We start from the raw sequence: 22,228 nt of genomic DNA, 5'->3' as shown, positions 1-22,228 counted from the left end.
ACAGTTTATTTGATTCCGTTGTTATTACTGTACTAAAGTTATATCTTTCTGCAAAAGATCATTTCCTATTTCCGTATCTAAGGGCGCAGAAGTTCAAACATCTAGATCTAATAAATCTAATTTATATTCGGTAGTGTTAATGTGATGGGCGTACATAACATTAATTATTATAATAATTTCACCACACATTCCTTGATTAAAAAACTTTTTAAGATCTAGTAATATAAATGATTAAGAACAGTAGCGTTCACTTTAAACATTGAATTAGTTATATAGGCCTAATGAGATCAGGTTCTGTAGAATTTCTTTCGATCAACTTCTCACTGTTACATAGAAGTGCTAATCACTCGTTAAAATGGCTTTTGCTTTCTCAAAGAAGATATGGCTACATAAGTATCTCTTGCTTGTACCACCCATTGTTTGCTCTTACCGTGCCAGAAGATGCTTCAACCAGTCAAGCAATACAAGCTTGGTACATTCTAACATCTCGGTGCTCAGCAAAGATCTAGAAAAGGAAGGCGTTTCTAGCAGTTTAATGGGCCTACTTGAATCAGAACATCTGTTTCATAAATACCCGGAGTCCAAGTTTCCAAATGTTATTCCCACTTCATGGACAGAAAGCTTGCTTAACCTTCGGGAAATAGTAACATATTCACTAAGTCAATTAGAAACACTAATTTTAAATTCACGTAGTGACATTTTCCCCAAAAGCTTGTTTTCGGTCAAGGCTGCCTCGTATTTCTCACTTCAAAAAAATTTCATTGCAAACATCGTCGAGAAGGCGGGGCCAGCAGTGGTGTTCATTGAAATCAAAGGAAGGTAAACTACTTGTTATTGAAGCATGTGTAGTTACCTTTCTCCATTTTTTAAACACTTTTTATATTTAAGATAAAAAAGAAAAACAGTAATGTTATGTCAAACTTATAATGTTGTAGTTATAAATTGAAATGTAAAGGAAATCAATTTAAAACATTGGTGATTTGAAATAGAGAGTTTGTACTAAGTTTGTAGGCCTATTTCATTAATGTATTAGGTGATTAGTCGATTGAGGTGAATATTTTATAAATGATCTTGTAATATAGGCTTACAGACGCTCCTTCAAAAGAGAAGATACTTACGTCCTGTGCGTGTTCATATATTAATACAATCGTGTATGTTAATTAGAGATTTAAACTAAGCTAAGTGGCTGATTCAAGCATGCCGAACATGCTGATGGTAGGCTTACAATAGAACAATTGTAGCTCGTGCGTATGATGGTCCATGTGGAAAATGTAATTCTAATTTAATGCCTGAATAGGTTACCAGTAAGACCAGTATTAAAACATATATTATTCATTGATTTTCAAATGTCCCTTTTTCTTTGCCACTATCAACCCATCTCATCTCTTTGTCATTGATAAGTGAAAAAGGTTCTAATACTGGTACTCTTTAACCATTCGGTTAAGAAAAACATCAACCTAGATAATCAAATATTTTAATTTTCATAATAAAAGCCTATATATGTCTTTCCAGAGGGCTTCATGTTGTCAAATACACAAACCAACCACTAGGCCTACATGTTGTCAAATGCACAAACCAACCACTAGGCCTACATGTTGTCAAATACACAAACCAACCACTAGGCCTACATGTTGTCAAATACACAAACCAACCACTAGGCCTGCATGTTGTCAAATACACAAACCAACCACTAGGCCTGCATGTTGTCAAATACACAAACCAACCACTAGGCCTACATGTTGTCAAATACACAAACCAACCACTAGGCCTGCATGTTGTCAAATACACAAACCAACCACTAGGCCTACATGTTGTCAAATACACAAACCAACCACTAGGCCTGCACGTTGTCAAATGCACAAACCAACCACTAGGCCTACATGTTGTCAAATACACAAACCAACCACTAGGCCTGCATGTTGTCAAATACACAAACCAACCACTAGGCCTACATGTTGTCAAATGCACAAACCAACCACTAGGCCTACATGTTGTCAAATACACAAACCAACCACTAGGCCTGCATGTTGTCAAATACACAAACCAACCACTAGGCCTACATGTTGTCAAATACACAAACCAACCACTAGGCCTGCATGTTGTCAAATGCACAAACCAACCACTAGGCCTACATGTTGTCAAATACACAAACCAACCACTAGGCCTGCATGTTGTCAAATACACAAACCAACCACTAGGCCTACATGTTGTCAAATACACAAACCAACCACTAGGCCTACATGTTGTCAAATACACAAACCAACCACTAGGCCTGCATGTTGTCAAATACACAAACCAACCACTAGGCCTACATGTTGTCAAATACACAAACCAACCACTAGGCCTACATGTTGTCAAATACACAAACCAACCACTAGGCCTACATGTTGTCAAATACACAAACCAACCACTAGGCCTACATGTTGTCAAATACACAAACCAACCACTAGGCCTGCATGTTGTCAAATACACAAACCAACCACTAGGCCTACATGTTGTCAAATACACAAACCAACCACTAGGCCTACATGTTGTCAAATACACAAACCAACCACTAGGCCTGCATGTTGTCAAATACACAAACCAACCACTAGGCCTGCATGTTGTCAAATGCACAAACCAACCACTAGGCCTGCATGTTGTCAAATGCACAAACCAACCACTAGGCCTGCATGTTGTCAAATGCACAAACCAACCACTAGGCCTGCATGTTGTCAAATGCACAAACCAACCACTAGGCCTGCATGTTGTCAAATACACAAACCAACCACTAGGCCTGCATGTTGTCAAATACACAAACCAACCACTAGGCCTGCATGTTGTCAAATACACAAACCAACCACTAGGCCTGCATGTTGTCAAATACACAAACCAACCACTAGGCCTACATGTTGTCAAATGCACAAACCAACCACTAGGCCTACATGTTGTCAAATGCACAAACCAACCACTAGGCCTGCATGTTGTCAAATACACAAACCAACCACTAGGCCTGCATGTTGTCAAATACACAAACCAACCACTAGGCCTGCATGTTGTCAAATACACAAACCAACCACTAGGCCTGCATGTTGTCAAATACACAAACCAACCACTAGGCCTACATGTTGTCAAATACACAAACCAACCACTAGGCCTACATGTTGTCAAATGCACAAACCAACCACTAGGCCTGCATGTTGTCAAATACACAAACCAACCACTAGGCCTGCATGTTGTCAAATACACAAACCAACCACTAGGCCTACATGTTGTCAAATGCACAAACCAACCACTAGGCCTACATGTTGTCAAATACACAAACCAACCACTAGGCCTACATGTTGTCAAATACACAAACCAACCACTAGGCCTACATGTTGTCAAATGCAAAAACCAACCACTAGGCATACATGTTGTCAAATACACAAACCAACCACTAGGCCTACATGTTGTCAAATGCACAAACCAACCACTAGGCCTACATGTTGTCAAATACACAAACCAACCACTAGGCCTGCATGTTGTCAAATACACAAACCAACCACTAGGCCTACATGTTGTCAAATGCACAAACTAACCACTAGGCCTGCATGTTGTCAAATACACAAACCAACCACTAGGCCTACATGTTGTCAAATACACAAACCAACCACTAGGCCTGCATGTTGTCAAATACACAAACCAACCACTAGGCCTACATGTTGTCAAATACACAAACCAACCACTAGGCCTGCATGTTGTCAAATACACAAACCAACCACTAGGCCTACATGTTGTCAAATACACAAACCAACCACTAGGCCTACATGTTGTCAAATACACAAACCAACCACTAGGCCTGCATGTTGTCAAATACACAAACCAACCACTAGGCCTACATGTTGTCAAATACACAAACCAACCACTAGGCCTACATGTTGTCAAATACACAAACCAACCACTAGGCCTACATGTTGTCAAATACACAAACCAACCACTAGGCCTGCATGTTGTCAAATGCACAAACCAACCACTAGGCCTACATGTTGTCAAATACACAAACCAACCACTAGGCCTACATGTTGTCAAATACACAAACCAACCACTAGGCCTGCATGTTGTCAAATGCACAAACCAACCACTAGGCCTACATGTTGTCAAATACACAAACCAACCACTAGGCCTGCATGTTGTCAAATACACAAACCAACCACTAGGCCTACATGTTGTCAAATGCACAAACCAACCACTAGGCCTACATGTTGTCAAATGCACAAACCAACCACTAGGCCTACATGTTGTCAAATACACAAACCAACCACTAGGCCTGCATGTTGTCAAATACACAAACCAACCACTAGGCCTGCATGTTGTCAAATACACAAACCAACCACTAGGCCTGCATGTTGTCAAATACACAAACCAACCACTAGGCCTGCATGTTGTCAAATACACAAACCAACCACTAGGCCTGCATGTTGTCAAATGCACAAACCAACCACTAGGCCTACATGTTGTCAAATGCACAAACCAACCACTAGGCCTGCATGTTGTCAAATGCACAAACCAACCACTAGGCCTACATGTTGTCAAATGCACAAACCAACCACTAGGCCTGCATGTTGTCAAATGCACAAACCAACCACTAGGCCTACATGTTGTCAAATACACAAACCAACCACTAGGCCTGCATGTTGTCAAATACACAAACCAACCACTAGGCCTGCATGTTGTCAAATACACAAACCAACCACTAGGCCTACATGTTGTCAAATACACAAACCAACCACTAGGCCTACATGTTGTCAAATGCACAAACCAACCACTAGGCCTGCATGTTGTCAAATACACAAACCAACCACTAGGCCTGCATGTTGTCAAATACACAAACCAACCACTAGGCCTACATGTTGTCAAATGCACAAACCAACCACTAGGCCTACATGTTGTCAAATACACAAACCAACCACTAGGCCTACATGTTGTCAAATACACAAACCAACCACTAGGCCTACATGTTGTCAAATGCAAAAACCAACCACTAGGCATACATGTTGTCAAATACACAAACCAACCACTAGGCCTACATGTTGTCAAATGCACAAACCAACCACTAGGCCTACATGTTGTCAAATACACAAACCAACCACTAGGCCTGCATGTTGTCAAATACACAAACCAACCACTAGGCCTACATGTTGTCAAATGCACAAACTAACCACTAGGCCTGCATGTTGTCAAATACACAAACCAACCACTAGGCCTACATGTTGTCAAATACACAAACCAACCACTAGGCCTACATGTTGTCAAATACACAAACCAACCACTAGGCCTACATGTTGTCAAATACACAAACCAACCACTAGGCCTGCATGTTGTCAAATACACAAACCAACCACTAGGCCTACATGTTGTCAAATACACAAACCAACCACTAGGCCTACATGTTGTCAAATACACAAACCAACCACTAGGCCTGCATGTTGTCAAATACACAAACCAACCACTAGGCCTACATGTTGTCAAATACACAAACCAACCACTAGGCCTACATGTTGTCAAATACACAAACCAACCACTAGGCCTACATGTTGTCAAATACACAAACCAACCACTAGGCCTGCATGTTGTCAAATGCACAAACCAACCACTAGGCCTACATGTTGTCAAATACACAAACCAACCACTAGGCCTACATGTTGTCAAATACACAAACCAACCACTAGGCATATACATATCTGAGGACGGAAACAAAAACGAGTTCGGGGGGAGGGGGGAGTAGCACTTAAAATAAAAAAAAAAAACTATATCGACAAGGTAACAAACTATATCGACAAGGTAACAAACTATATCGACAAGGTGAAAATCCCAAGAAGTAGATAGGCTTACAGGCCGCTTACACGACCTTTGATCAAGTAGGATATTAGGCCTATTAGCTGGAGGAGGAGGAGAACTGTGCGTCATTCCCTGATAGGAAAGTTTCAACAATAAGTCGGGAGGATTAATGTTATTTGCAAAAGTTAAACACTGTAATCTGATCTTTGTTTACATTTGGATTTTTAAGATACATTCTTTAAGCAACTAAAGTTTAGTAAGAGATAAAAAGAAGGTAAAGCCATATGAAGAAATGTGGGAGCGATATAACGGAACCTAAAAAAAAAGTATAATATATGAAATGAGAAATATTATTGTGAAGGGCGTTACATTGAAATCTCACTGTTGCCAACTTTAGGCCTACAATACACATGACTCAGTGCCACAAGAGAAAGAGCTTAGACATTTGATTCTACACTTCTGAAAATAGAAACAAAAAAATTAACATGGTTTATTAAAAAAATAATTCGCATATCAATGCTTCCGTATTCTGCTCACCGGACACACCAACAAATTTGTGAATCATAGGTTGGCCTCCATTTATGAAAGTCCCAAATTAACACATTTCTTTAGTGACGATATAACTTCTAACCTTAAATTAAAGCTGAGTTTGGGGATTGAATTTAGGCTTGTGTATTTGATCGTATGAAAAAAAAAAAAGAAGCAACAGCAAACTGTTCATTACTACAGACAACTGCAATGACCTGCCCATTATTGACCAAACTGAGACAGAGACTTTGTAGCTCAAGGGAGAAAACTAACATATAGGCTACTGTCTGATGTCTGTATGGGTTGTGCAGCATAACGTGTTATTTTATTGTTACTATTTAATTGACTTTTCAGACACCCAGTGAGCGGGAAGAGAGTCACTATCGCCAACGGCTCGGGATTCATCGTCAGGTCAAATGGCCTGATACTGACCAATGCCCACGTGGTGGCCAACAAGTCCACAGTGAACGTCAAGCTGCACGATGGCTTAAACTATGAAGGCCATGTCATCACATTGGACCCGGTGGCCGACCTGGCCACTGTGAAAATAAACACAGATGTAAGGGATTTCTAAAACCCAGAATTATATTTTCAACCTAAATTCGAAATTTTTCCGAGATGAAGGAACGTTGTGCGATCATTGTCTCGAAGATTAAAAAAAAACGCACTTCGGGTCTTACACAATGAATATTCAGCTTCTTACCGAACTCCTTTGATTGAATCTCTCGCCACTTTATGCCATCAAATCTGGTACCTACTGGGTGTTGATACTCGGTCGTTGGTTTGTAGCTCCAAACAACTAGTAGGCCTATAGCTAAACTGGTAAAGGCGTCTTATAGTCTTAATGTAGAACGTGAAATCAACTTGAACGAGCTTCTTTTAAAACAAATCTGAATATAAATTTAATTAATAAACAATCCCAGTTGAAAGTAGATGTTTGTAGAAACACAAAATGAAATGATAATTGAAACCAGATATAACTGATATAACTCACTAACAATACACGTCTTGCATGTCTCCCACTGTTCAACGTTAACACCACTATTTATTCACTTGAACTACGACAGACCACCTAGTGATTTCATCAGAATCAATGTCCACCTCTACATCCAAACCATCCGCCCATCCTTCTCATGGTTACTCCAGAAACTCGCGCATACACTTCATAACACTTGGTGGGGGTTGAAGGTCAGGAAGTACTCACCCTAACATCTCTTTTGCCCTTCCTACTTCATGTACTGGACATTTCGAGATAGTTCAAGGCAATGACGAGGCGCGGTGGCTGAGCGGTAAAACGCTTGGCTTCCGAACCGGGGGTCCCGGGTCCGAATCCTGGTGAAGACTGGGACTTTTAATTTCGTGATCTCTGGGCGAAACAGATGACCCTCACATCATCTGCCCTATAGACCAAAAGGTCTGAAGTGGGTTACGTTGTTTTAAGGCAATGAATATTTCCTTAGAGAGATATTTCCCCTTTATGACAATGTTGCCAGGTTAGACAACTATACAAGTCTTAAGTAAACAAAAAATACGTAAAAATAAAATGAAATAAAATTTGAAGAGGTGTTAAATGGCTTTATATAACTTCCTTTCTAGAAAAAACTGACCACTATACCGCTAGGTAAGTCCAACACCATCAGACCTGGTGAGTTCGTGGCGGCCATGGGTAGTCCGCTGTCTCTCCACAAGACGGCCACTATTGGTATTGTCAGCAGCTACCTGAGAGGGAGTAAGGAGTTAGGAATGAGCAACTCTAACATGGAGTACATTCAGACAGACGCCACCATCGGTGTAAGTAGAGTCAGACGGAAGTAGGTCAATTAGTCAGAGTGAAGTAGGTCAATTAATCAGAGTGAAGTAGGTCAGTTAGTCAGAGCGAAGTCGGTCAATTAGAGTGAAGTAGGTCAATTAGAGTGAAGTAGGTCAATTATAGGATTTTATAGAAAGATTATCATGACACTTAAAAGACAAAGTAGGATAATTCTGTGCAGCTGCAATGGTGCTTCGGGCCGCACCGGATATCATCAACATTGCCATCAGAAGCTCTTTATCTAATGGGCACAAGTATTACAATAAATAATCGACGCTAAGCTTAATTTAAAAAAAAAAGATTCAATTCTGCAGAGCTTTATGATCCTATCACTTGTCTGGACCAGTTGGGAGGGGGAAAGAAGGGGATATCTGTGCGTAGGTCACCGTGATACATTTTAAATGTATTTTATTTAAAAAAAAATAGTTGTACGACTTGAATTCAAACTCGAGGGCTCAAGCCAATACACTAACCACTGTGCCAGCGAAGTGCTTATTGAAAATACAAGGTTTCATATATATCTATTGTTAGTTTTAAACGACGCCTTAAAGGGAATAATTTATCTATCATGTACAATTCTAGATACCAAACAAAATAATTAACTATCAATAATTAATTAACTAATTGATTTTTTTAATTCTTATTTTCTCGGGTGCAAGAAATAATTCTGCAAAATTTCAACTTGATCCGATATTCGGTGTTGAAGAAATAACGGGTACAAACTTTTACCAGACAGACATGTTGATATAAGCTTTGTAACAAAGACTTGTACATTTATCTGAAAATAGCAAGATGATTCTGTTAGTTTGGCAACATGTGAGGGAAACTTAAGATGATCACAATTTTTTTCTTTGTGATCAACGATGAACAATTTACGACTCATCCGTTTAGAAATTTTGTCGATTGAACAAGAGCTGATAAAAGAAATAATTTTGATAAAATCGTTGATCGTTTTGCCAGACAAAAAGCAAGTTCACTTCTTTTCTAGTTTTTTCTTTAAATTGATTTCTAATACCTTCGCATTAAATACACAGTGTTTTAAAATTTCGATGTTTTATTTTTTTGGAAGGTATAAAACGGAGCTGCCGCACCAGGCATCATATATCCTTGTTTCGCCTCTTAATTATATGATTGACTTGAAGCTTATGTTACATAAGCTCTTCGTAGTTTCATGCGTTTTTATTTACAATATAGGAGAAATATTTGAATGAAATATTTAAAGACAACACTATCTCTGTTGTTATCTCCATTCAATGTAAGCTAAAAACTATAAATTTTCTTTTCATTCAAGCTTGGAAATTCTGGAGGCCCCCTTGTCAATTTGGTAAGTCAAACAAAATGAGTAGGTCTTCATTTTAAAACACGTTGTAGACATAGTGTGCTGTTCGTCAATGCACTCAGCAGTTTGAGGTAAATAGTAAATAAAGTTCCCCTGACAGACTTTGCGAGGGCAGCCATCTGTTGCTGTGACTCAACGACCAACCCCGCATACTTTTACCCGCATAATGTCAGGTACCCAATGGAGGTGGCGCCCTAAAGACCCCAACATTAAAAAGCCCAGTCTTAACCAAGATTCAAACCCCCGGTTCAGAAGCCAAGCGCTTTACCACTCCGCTACCGTGCCATGACGTAGTTAGAAAAAAAGAAATGTTTTTCTTGGTTCTATCATGTCTCCTTTTGGGTCAAATCCTGTACTCTTGGCTCTCCACCTTATCGCTCTAGTAATCAGTCAGCAAATTTCAATGTATTCTTAACAAATATACTCTTTGTTTTCGCTAATGAATGAATACACACATTAGTGCTCAAATAAAATATATATAGCTCATTGAAAGTTTCAGATATTGCCTCCCCGTGCTTGGCATACATTGTTTTAGTTTTTAAAATAATGTTAGGAAAGGGGCCATCACCTTCCCTGGGACCTTATTTATTTATTCATAATACCTCGATATATATATACTTGCTAGTCGACCGGCGGCGTAGCATACGCCGCTATTTTGCAGGGCCACCGCAACCTATGCGACGGCAGTGGGTCCTGCACTTTCATAGGACCCGCACTAATTCTAGGTGTATAAATTATTAATTTAAACCATTTTATAACTTATAACAGATTTCCCGCGGCCTCCTGATTTAACAGGTGCTCCTGAAAATCTCCTGAAATTGCAAAATATACGAAAAAGTCCTAAAAATTTCCTGAAATTATTAAAATATATAGACGAAAATTGTCATTTTGGAGTGTCATTCAATATCGAAAACGCCAATCGTACGCGCGACAAAAAAACAAAAAAACAACGGCATTATGCATTAGCCGTAATTGTGTAATCTAGTGAAAGAAGCTTCTCGCGCTTCAAACTAATGAAGAACTACTTGAGGTCAACAATTCTCGTAGATAGATTGAAACATTTGGTAATTGTTGTTATTGAGAGCGATTTATGTTGGAAATAAAAATTGTATGATATAATGTATGACTTCGCTACACGCAAGGCTCGTAAAGTAGTTCTGTACGCAGTAAAGAATGAATAAAATGCAAAGACGAATGTATTTTCTAATATAAACTCTTAAATTTGACTCATTATCCGTATCCCTCCCCAAACTTGGACCCCTCGAAATCCGTTTCGCATAGGGCCCCATAACGGTTGAGTCCGGCCCTGCTATTTAGTGACTAGGGAATACGAGTAGATTACTTGTTCTCCTTCCCCCCCCCCCTCTTTTTTTCGCAGCTAAAACTACTTCGGGTAGAAATAAAAAAGAGTGATCTTGGTCACAACGGTTAAGTCCGGCCCTGCTATTTTGTGACGGGTGAATACTACTTGTTCTCCCCCCCCCCCTCTTTTTTTTTCGTAGGGTAACTTTAGTCCGTCCGATTTGCAGAAATAAAAGAGTGATCTTTCCTTTCCAAACTCTTGAGCCATGAAGAGAATTATATATAGAGATATATAATATAATATTATATATATATATATATATATATATATTTAAAAGTTCATACTTTAACAAAAAACTTAATTTAGGATATGGTTTAAAAATTATTTTTTTTATTTACACAAATAGAAAAAAATTCAAACTATAAAACTTAGGAGTGTTCCGCTAAATACTTCGGGTATGCGAAGTGTTCCATTATAGAGAAAGTTCGGGAAACATTGTACTAGATGTAGCCGAGAAGTCAGGAAAGAGCTCGAAAGCCATTAAAAAAACTAACAAGAGACCGAGGAGAGTGGCGTGTTTTTACTGAGGCCCTGTGTACCATGAAGAACGCAAAGGAAAGATGATGATCATGATGATATTAAGATAATACCGAAACGGTCAAAATTAGGGTTTGTTGGACAAGTCCGTTTCGTTTCTTTGATTAAAAAGTATTGGGCCGGAAGTCGCTTTTTTCCCTATATATCTTTGTATTTTTCAGTTCTCTTTTTAAATTAAACTGACATTACTATGCTATAATTTTAAGTGTACCTGATAGAGAAAATAATTCTGCACAAAAATACGGGTAGTTGGGATATAACCCGATAGAGGCTATAAAAAGAAAAGACCTGAAACTAGCGAGTGAAAATACACATTTACAGTACTTTATTTGATGAGAATTTTACCCAAGATCTGTTTTGTTTTTTTTAGGACTAGCTTATTTCATGTACCCGGCATTTTCCGATACACAATTTCATACAGAAAATAATTGTTGAAAAAAATTGTAGTGATTTTAAACTTTAAATGATTACTTAAAAAGGTGTTACTCTAATCAATTTTGAATATTATTTTGTTATGAATGTCACTGTTTATTTTGTGTATGTTCTAGTTTCTTAAATTTTTCTTGAGTAAAGGGGTCTTTTTTCTCCTAATGGGTATACCTGATTTCTCCAAGCAGCCTTTGTAAAATATTGGTCCTAAATAATGCTATGTTTATAAACGAAAAATCGCATGGCTGCATTATGATGAATGTACGTGTTAGTTCAATATATTTTATATTACTAGGTAACTATAAATAGCCGCATAAATAGACGTAAATTTATTTTTTTTTCTGTTAGATAAAGTCATATGGCAAATTTTTGTTTATATCCTAATTCTAAAAAAGGAATAATAATAGAATTATACAGTAAAAATAATCACTAAGTTTTTCTTTTAATAATTTTGAAAGTCTAACTGATAAGATTACAAAGAGAGTTTGTGTTTTTGCAGATGTACACAAGCTACACTATGAGTCAGTCCATCTCTTCTAATTGTTTAGAAATGAGTGTAAAAATGTAGGCTTCGATATTTTTAGCCTGAATTTAAGAAGTTACAATCTTCAAACAACTAATATATTGCCTCTTCCATAAAACTTTGTACTTAAAAAATGAATTTATCCAATGCTCGAAATCCTGCTTGTATACTTAGGCCCTATTTAAATCGATCCGGTATCAATGTATTAAGTAGCAATAACCCCGCAAAAAAAATAAATGAAAGAAGATTGAGATATACATATATTTTTGTGACGTACGCACCGGTACGGGGTACCGGCACCTTTTTTCAATGTCGGGAAAAATGATTACTTTTCTTGTAATTCAACGTTAATTTATTATTAGTTGAAAGTTAGGCAATCTATCACTGAGTACCGGAGCCTCTTTTTTATTTTGACAAAAAAAAGCACTTTATATACTTTCAGCCAACATGCCGTATTATTAAAAACACCTCTATGTGAACTTCTCAATCATCTAGAGTCTTAGACAGTCATTATTTTAGACTAGATTTAAGTAGAGTCTAGAGACCTAGATTTAGTAGGCCTATTATTATAAAAAAAAATAATTAAAAAATCAGTCATTATAGACATCATTCGCAATTTTATTATTAGGTCTAGGCATTGAAAAGTAAATCTATTAATAAACTATAATAGATTTAAGTCTAAGTACTAACTTATTAAATAAGTCATTTAAGTAGAAGTATTATAATGAATATTGTATAGATCTAGATTGACTAGATTATAGATAGATCTAAAGATAGATCTCTAGTTTAGTAGATTAAGAATAGAGTATAGTAAACGTATTACAGTATTATTAGATCTATGTCTTATGTCTATGTCTATATCTAATAATCTAATAATTAAAAAACTTTAGTCTTTATTAATATCTAGACTTTTTTCTAATAAAAACTGACTATAGGCATAGCATAGGCTAGACTCGGCAATCTAGTCTCAAGATAGAATCTATACTATTACACTATCTAGATCTATTCGATTTTTATATATAGATCTAGACTAGAATTAGATTATAGATCTAAACATACTAATGGAGAGATGATATGAGGTGTTAGCATAGACATAAATAAATATAGACTGGCCGATAATAGAGTTTTATGAAACGAAAATTTGTGACTTGCATTTCTGTGTACTTTATTTATGTCTAGGAGTTTTGTTTAATCTCTAAGACTGAAGATCATGCAATTTTTCAATTTTTCAGAATTCGGAAATCCGAATACAATAGATATACATGTTTTCAAGTTACATGAAGTTATTTCCTTTTTCCAGTCTATATTTATTTATGTCTATGGGTGTTAGCTAATAGCGTTGCACAAGAAACAAACCTGGGTTTTTCTAAACTCTAATACTTGGTATGTAATAGTAAAACAGCACCTACCTAAATAAATCGCAACTAGCAATCAAAAACCTATATTTATTGTAGTATATATAGGTCTGTGGTTGTATTTTATATAGCCTTCGTAACTTCTTCTATAGAGAAATGACTTTTGTAATTTCTTTTACTGAAAATTGGGCTATTCGCGTCTGACACATATATAATTTTTATGTTCAGCAACAAACCCTATTATAACTATTTTTGTGTAATCTATATATTTCATGTATTGTTATTAGGACGGAAAGGCTATTGGTATAAACACATTAAAACTCACAGAAGGAATCTCCTTTGCCATCCCCGCTGACTACGCGCTGCCTTTGTTGGAAAAAGCAGACATTCTAATTAGCAAAGGTGAGAGTTGACTTAGTACCAAGGATGAAAACATTTTCTTAAGTTAATTTTTTAAAAAATTTGTACAGCCTAGAATGTCGCGTCTCTAACAATCTATTAGACCAGTGGCGACAATAACTTTTTTTTCGCTGGGGACATATACGTTTCTGACTTGTGAGTCACGGGTCAAGTCGACACAAAAAGTCGTCGAGCTCAAATAGAAACACAGGACAAGTAGCAACGTGTCACATCTGTTGAGCAGCGCTGTTATAGAATAATAGTAAACATATATTCAACACGTCAAATAACTACATCTAACAAACACATCTATTAAACATATCACTTAAAAACATCCATCAAACGCATCAATACATATATCTATTATTTTTAACACATCTATAAACAAATCTTTTTAACACATCTATTAAATCTTTTTATTGCATTTATTACACATCATTTTAACACATTTGTCAAACATATCTATTAAACACATCTACTAAAGTTATTTATTAAACACACACATATTAACTACATCTAGTAAATACATCCAATAAACACATGCATTAAATCTAAACCTTCACGACGTCTGTATTGCCACACAAAGTTGAACGGAGTCTTTGTTGCTTCATTGTCTGTCCATTGTGGGTACTAATTTCTAGAGCCGGATGGCACCGCATCACATGAGTTGAGCACCAATAGTCATAATCTGTTCAATACATCTATTGAAAACACATATGAAACACATCTATTTAGCACATCAACTAAATAGTTCTATTAAACACATCTGTAAAAAACAGCACATCAACATATCAATTTAAATATTTATGTAATAAATCGCTATCTGCTGTAATATTTGACTCTTGAGAAAAAGGTAACATGACAAACCAGTTACTAGTAACTCTTCACTGCATCTTGTACATTGTTTTTAAGACAGAAAAATAGACAGACAGAGGGAGTTAAAATAAGCATTGTAATTAAATCCCTTCTACTTTAAAACACCGTTTCTTATACAAACTAATACACTAAGTACCCATTCATTTATACAAACTAATACACTAAGTACCCATTCATTTATACAAACTAATACACTAAGTACCCATTCATTTATTTTGGCCCATTACGATGTTAATTGTAGTGAATTGTAGTGACTCAGCCATCGCCCTATTCTGTGCTTGATTACTTGTGTATGAGTTGTATTTCTTATTTAAAGCATGCAATCTACTGTAGTGTCGGAACGTGAGTTTCAATCTTTGAGAAGTTTTGAGTTTCATGTCTATAAATTATATTTGTTTTTGTTTTTTATACTCAACTGCCCACAGGTAGCGACGTCGTTGGTCATTGTTGAGGCCAGCTATAACGTTTGGTGTGGCTCTTAGTCTGCTGTAATTTATTTCAACGCGAACTAAATCATATTACATCATATAAACGTGTGTTGTATCAGTTGTCACATCAAATAAACATGTGCCGTATCAGTTGTCACATCAAATAAACATGTGCCGTATCAGTTGTCACATCAAATAAACATGTGCCGTATCAGTTGTCACATCATATAAACGTGTGTTGTATCAGTTGTCACATCAAATAAACATGTGCCGTATCAGTTGTCACATCAAATAAACATGTGCCGTATCAGTTGTCACATCATATAAACATGTGCCGTATCAGTTGTCACATCAAATAAACATGTGCCGTATCTGTTGTCACATCATATTAACATGTGCCGTATCAGTTGTCACATCATATAAACGCGTGTTGTATCAGTTGTCACATCATATAAACGTGTGTTGTATCAGTTATCACATCATATAAACATGTGCCGTATCAGTTGTCACATCATATAAACGTGTGTTGTATCAGTTGTCACATCATATAAACATGTGCCGTATCAGTTGTCACATCAAATAAACATGTGCCGTATCAGTTGTCACATCATATAAACGTGTGTTGTATCAGTTGTCACATCATATAAACGTGTGTTGTATCAGTTCTCACATCATATAAACGTGTGTTGTATCAGTTGTCACATCATATAAACGTGTGTTGTATCAGTTGTCACATCATATAAACGTGTGTTGTATCAGTTCTCACATCATATAAACGTGTGTTGTATCAGTTGTCACATCAAATAAACGTGTGTTGTATCAGTTGTCACATCAAATACACATGTGTTGTATCAGTTGTCACATCATATAAACGTGTGTTGTATCAGTTGTCACATCAAACGTGTGTTGTATCAGTTGCCCTCTTTCCATCAGCCGATGCGGTCCAAAAGCCAAACTATTTGCCCAACGGCAAGGACTCCACCAAGCGGAGATACGTGGGCTTCACGATGTTGCCCCTGACTGTGCCCATCATCATGGAGCTAAAGGACAAGTACCACGAGTTTCCGGAAGTCAGCGAAGGTGTTCTCATCCATAAGGTCGTGGTCAGCTCTCCGGCATACTCGTAAGCAGTGTCTCTGTTGGTGTGTGTGTCCTGTGTGAATTTTGGTGTGTTTTTGTGATTGTATGTGTTTTTTTTTTTTTGCATTGTTGTATGTGTGAATATATACAGTAGCGTAGCTAGAGGGTGGCAGGTGGGGCAACCACCCCAGGCCCCGCGCCTGAGGGGGGCACGCGAACATAGATTTCCTTGTCACCTTCAGCTTCGCAATCCAGATCAGTTCTCATTAACCAGGACTGGCTACTATATATTTTCGAAGCCTTCCCGGCATCTATATGATACCAATAGCCATGCAAAGTTTTAACATGACATTTTTGGTTTCAAATACCGTTCAGTTTCGGTAAAGACAGCATCTTATGACCTGTCGATTCAACGAGGCTATCAATGTTTAACAGTTTCGGTAAAGACAGCAGCTTATGACCTGTCGATTCAACGAGGTTAACAGTTCATCTTGAGATTAATAAAAAAAAGTTGCCGGAAGCGACCAATTAACATCGTCTATTTCAGTGATGCCCAACCTAATTTGACCTGCGGGCTATTTTAATTTCCGACACGCGTGCCGCGGGCCACATGAACGAAAAGGTACAAAAACGAAATGAAATTTACCTGAAATTATTTGTTTTGTAATAGAGACCTGTGGATATGGGATATTTAAAGTTAATCTTCTTTTAAGCGTCAGAGAAAGACTTCATTGCTCTACTTAAAATGTGAGCAATATTGTATCTAGCTTCACCACTGACTCATTTTCTTGTCTCTTTTTGGTGAATATTCCCATCTCTAGGCGTAGTTGAACGAATCAAGAATACCGTCATATATTTTTTTAAATAATCCGTTTATATATTATTTGTTTTTAAAACAGCCACACTTTCTTTTCAATCAAATATGTTGTTTTTATTATCATTTTCTACAAAAAGTAAATATCCGTTCACTTCTCCTGGTAGATTCCACATTCAGGGTCCCATTTTATAAATTCAAAAATGTTAAAGGTCATGGTACCAATCCGTCCTAGAAAGATCGAAGCCCTAACAAAGGTAAAGAGACATTTTTCAACCTTTTTCTTTTTTGGGGGGGGGGGGGGATTTTCTCCAATTTATGTCGACATTTCTTCGAGCCGGATGGAAACACCTCGCGGGCCGGATCTGGCTTGCGGGCCGTACTTTGGGCTTCACTGGTCTATTTCGTGAATAAACGACATCCACTCGAATTTGAATAGGAAAACACATAGTGATCAAGTTTGAACCAGCTGCTAGGCTATAGCTATTTCTACGTTAAAAGAGTCATTGGTCATTTCTAGTGTTGTAACATAAATCTAACTTTTGAAAAATTTTATTTTTTAAATGAAAATTAATAAAGAAATATAGTGCAACATAATCTGCAAAGTCCAAGTCCGTTAATCGGAGTTGTTCACGCCATGGAATACCAAAGGCAGTCTGGTAAGCAGACATTAAAGCTCTATTTTGAATGTTGAGACTAAATGTGGCTCAACAAAAATGGCTGAGACGGATTTTGGGAGTCAGTTACACAGATCGGGTCTCAAACAAGGAAATCCTATGCCGAACTGGGAGTCGAACACTTAGTAAGGTTGTGACAGAGCGTCGCATGAGGTTTGCGGGACATGTTCTCAGACAAAATGAATTACGCATACCGAGAGTTGCATAGAAGCCAATACGAGGAAAGCGCAAACAGGGACGTCCTCGTATTACTTGGCGACACACCTTCATGGAGGACCTCAGAACAGTGGACACCAGGTGGGAGGAGGCTTCAGACATTGCTAATAACAGATCTTTATGGAGACAGCTTGCCACCCAATGCGCCGAACGGCGCGGGAGGACCTAAGTCTAAGTAAGTAAGTAAGTTGATGTCTGCTTTACGTATGGAATCGTCTCTGTTTATTATGTTTTGACTAATCTACATTATTGTATTTCTCTATAGAAACGGAACAGTTTGTGAGTGTATACGTGTGTGCGTATATTTAAGTTAGTGCGTGTGCATTTGCATTGGTGTGTGTGTGTGTAATGGTGTGTTTGACGTTGCCCCAAACTTAAAAGACACAGTAAGACTTGCACATGCTTTGCATTCCATAATCTAAATATAGCCAACCACGTGGTCAATGGAAAAGTAGTTGGCGAACAGAGTCTTGGCTATAGACACTCGTATTGTCAATCTTTGAAACTAACTAGAATCAGAACTAACTAGAATCAGAACTAACTAGAATCAGAACTAACTATAATCAGAACTAACTATAATTGTGTGTTTACATTATGAGAACCCACAAGTCAGTGTTACTAAAGACTACATTTAGAGAACCTCTATGAAAAAAAAATCACTTTTTAAAACCGTCTTAATAATTGCACTGTATTAATGCACAGGGCCGGTCTGCATGCAGGGGACATAATCATCAATATCAACGGGAAAAAAGTGGCCAGCTCAGCTGACGTGTACAGCATTTTAGAGAAGTCTGACACCCTTGATGTCACTGTATTCCGAGGCAAACACAAGCAGAGCTACACGGTCAACACGGAATCTATTTGATGACGCCATCTTGTTTTCAGCGCATCCTCGTCCCATGAATATACAACCGATGAGAACATGTGAAGTAGAATAGCATCAATAAAGTGTAGTATAAATATAGTCTTTTTGCAAAATGGTATTTTTATTATGCATACACCGGCACTTATAAATGTTTCTTTCTCTGAAAACACGTACGTTTTTGTTTAGAAGTTTATTTATTACCTACACTACTGCAACCACTTTGATTGGTTTGTTTTTTGGAGATAATGCTGAAGACGAGCGCGGAGGGCGAAAACATAATTGAAAGATACCCCCGGTTGACAACGGCTTTATCTGCCTCACATGTGACAAAATATGCAGGTCGCAACTGGGTTTGCATGATCTTATGAAATACTGCACGTATCCACGAATCAAAGACAATGTTTTATTATTATTATTATTATTACACTACTAGACATATGTTACCCGCGACCCGCGGGTCTTTATTTGCGCATTACTGTCGATATAGTCACTGAGAGTGTTTGTAAACAATTAAACGAAATAATAATGTAATAAGTAAAGCGAATGTGTCAATGTAAAAATGGTGTGAATGAAGCTATCAAATCAAAATAGCTAATAGGCTTAAATCTATTTTTTCAAATTAAAACATTTGCTTGTAGGCCTACATATATTTGATTAAAAATTGAGATGAATAGACTTAATTTTGTATGTTCATGTGTTAAAGTAAAAAGTAGATCTTGAGGTAGACATAGATCTAAATCTACACTAATCTAGTTGCCTTTTATAGAGTTCATCCTGTGTTGCGCATGCGTGACCTTTTTTCATGAATGAATATAGGCCTATCTCAACACGGCTACGCAGCTTTATTTAGCGAACAGCGAACGAATGTATTAAAAATGCTTTAGAAAAACAAATTTGAATGTTAATTTGATTAAAATATGAAATGAGTGGACAATAATTAGTATGTTTATGTGTTAAAGCATAAAACTATCTTTGCGAAAAGAAGTTTTATTATCTTAGAGTTCAATAAGAGTTTTAGACCTAGGCCTAGGAATAGACTCAGTAGAGAGATGTGTTAATCACTGTTAATGTGTAACCATTTGGTAATGTCTAATGAAAGGATGTTCGCCAGACTTTACCCGCGGCCTTCGGGTCTAAGTTTGTGTTTACTAATCTAGTGGATTGGATTTAGATGTATGTTAAACTTAACTAATGATCCTTTCAAGTTTTTTCTCTTTCGCTACGAAAATAAAATTAGGTTTGCGAAAATGGGTTTACCCGAAGCCGATAAATTCATATCTATTACAAACGAAAAGAGCGATAGCTTTGTTAAATGATTGGGATTATAAAGTAACAATAAAACGAAATAATTTTTAGTACGCGATTCATGAATGAATATAGATCTAGGCCTTTAACTCGGCTTCGCAACTTTCGTAAACGAATGTAGCTTTAGAAAACCAAATTTGAATGTTTATTTGATCAAAATATGAAATGAATGGACTTTAATTAATATGTTTATGTGTTAAAGTATAAAACTATCTGTGCGAAGAGAAGTTTTATCATCTTAGAGTTGAATTAGAGTTTTAGATCTAGGGATGGGATTATAAAGTAAACAATTAAACGAATTAATATTTAGTACGCGATTCATTACTGAATTGTCTAATGAAAGAATGTTCGTCAGGAAATCTGTAATCACAGATATAAGGAACTAATTAATGTAAAAAATGCTTTTGAAACACAAAATTGAAGGTTAATTTTATTATATAATGAAATCAATGGATCTTCTTTTGTCTTTTCATGTGTCAAAGTAAAAATTTATATGCGCAAAGTGTATTTCTTAAAATTAGATCTAGGTCTAAATCCTTTCTATCTTTTCTCATGTCAACATTGTAGACATGGCCTAGATCCATAAAATACTATAGCTGTAATAGAGTCGGACAACTTTATTTTTTTTGAGGGTCTTACATTTGTTTTAGGGCTACAATACATTCACTAAGGTCTAAGTTGGTACCCAAGGAACATTCCTGCCTAGTTTTATCAAGATTGGTCAAGCGGTTTTGATGTCTATAAGTAACATACATACATACATACATACATACATACATACCCCTCACATTCTACTTTATAATATAGATGACGCTACATTTCTTAAACTTAAGCACTATAGTGTTTGAAACTTTCAAAACTAGATCTAGAGATGAGTTTCTGTATTGCAACAGCGACTTAACCCAATCTTTTATCATCCAACTAATCTTACAGAAATTATAAACCCAAGATCTTTTTTGTTATTAGACACATTTTTAACTTGAAAAAAAAAAGTTTCGTCGAATGATAAGGATATTTATATTCTACCTTTTGACCACGTGACAAAATTCAAGAAGAATTTCAAGACTTAACTGTTCAAACCTTTTATATTTTAGATTAACTTGCCCCCCCCCCGCCCCCAATCCTTTTTTCTGTTGAGTGCACAAAGCGCCTTGCTTGAGTCTACTTTCTGGTTTTTAACAGCACTATTCAAACTAAATTATTATTTTTATCTGAAATAAGATACCTAGGAAGATACCTAGGAAGTAACATTAACACTGACATTTTCTGTCTCGGTAAAATATATTATCCCTTTGCAACTTATTGTGTGAGTAAAGAGGCCAATCCTAGATACACAGCTGTGGTCACAGCCAGTCACAGGTTGGGCATCTGTAATCACCAGGTGCTGTTGCACTTTCACCCTTCTTTCTACTTCTGCAATCCAGGACCCTTCCTTTATGCTCGCTCTCCACGTGGATCTCTCCAGTGCCTCTTCTTCCCAAATGTTAGAGTGTCGATTTTGAAGAGATTCATGTCGAGTTTGCATACATCGGTCTACCTTAGCAGTGGAAGACCAGCGGCTCTCCTGCCTTCTGTTAGATCACCATACAAAACAACAACAACAACAACAAAGTCCATACGAAGTGTCATTTTATTAGTTTGAATTTGTGATAGATCTACACTAACGACAATTATTATTATTAGCGCTATATCATGCGTTTAGCTTTCTCACCACGCTATAATCCTTTCACTTATCTGGGCCAGTTGGGAAAATGGGAGGGCGGGGGGAGGGGGAAAGAGAAAGAAAGGGAGATCTGGGTGAGTTTGGTTTAACGTAATCGCCTCCTAAAAGCATTTATTTAAAAAAAAGGGAGAGGGGGGGGGGGGACCTGAATTCACGGAGACA

The 22,228-nt window shown here is 37.0% G+C and overlaps 1 protein-coding gene across 1 annotated transcript; it reads left to right on the top strand.

The window, feature by feature from the left end:
• Window positions 1–36: 36 nt before the first annotated feature.
• LOC106059316 (serine protease HTRA2, mitochondrial-like) lies at window positions 37–19,137 on the top strand. The gene is made up of 7 exons (XM_056023895.1): window positions 37–819; window positions 6,682–6,886; window positions 7,924–8,118; window positions 9,429–9,461; window positions 13,971–14,085; window positions 16,320–16,509; window positions 18,876–19,137. The coding sequence occupies exons 1-7, from the start codon at window positions 356–358 to the stop codon at window positions 19,036–19,038; spliced, it is 1,365 nt and encodes a 454-aa protein (XP_055879870.1). The 5' UTR covers window positions 37–355; the 3' UTR covers window positions 19,039–19,137.
• The last annotated feature ends 3,091 nt before the right edge of the window (window positions 19,138–22,228 follow it).

Source organism: Biomphalaria glabrata, chromosome 3 (genome assembly GCF_947242115.1).
Source record: "Biomphalaria glabrata chromosome 3, xgBioGlab47.1, whole genome shotgun sequence".
Taxonomy (NCBI): domain Eukaryota; kingdom Metazoa; phylum Mollusca; class Gastropoda; family Planorbidae; genus Biomphalaria; species Biomphalaria glabrata.
The sequence above is the reverse complement of the archived record's forward strand: the minus strand, read 5'-3'. Positions and strand labels throughout refer to the sequence as shown.

Excerpts from the sequence above, each read along its gene's own strand:
- LOC106059316 (XM_056023895.1), top strand. The coding sequence starts at position 356 with ATGGCTTTTGCTTTCTCAAAGAAGATATGGCTACATAAGTATCTCTTG. Across the intron at positions 9,462-13,970 it reads GAGGCCCCCTTGTCAATTTG|GACGGAAAGGCTATTGGTAT; the intron begins GTAAGTCAAACA and ends TATTGTTATTAG. Across the intron at positions 14,086-16,319 it reads AGACATTCTAATTAGCAAAG|CCGATGCGGTCCAAAAGCCA; the intron begins GTGAGAGTTGAC and ends TCTTTCCATCAG.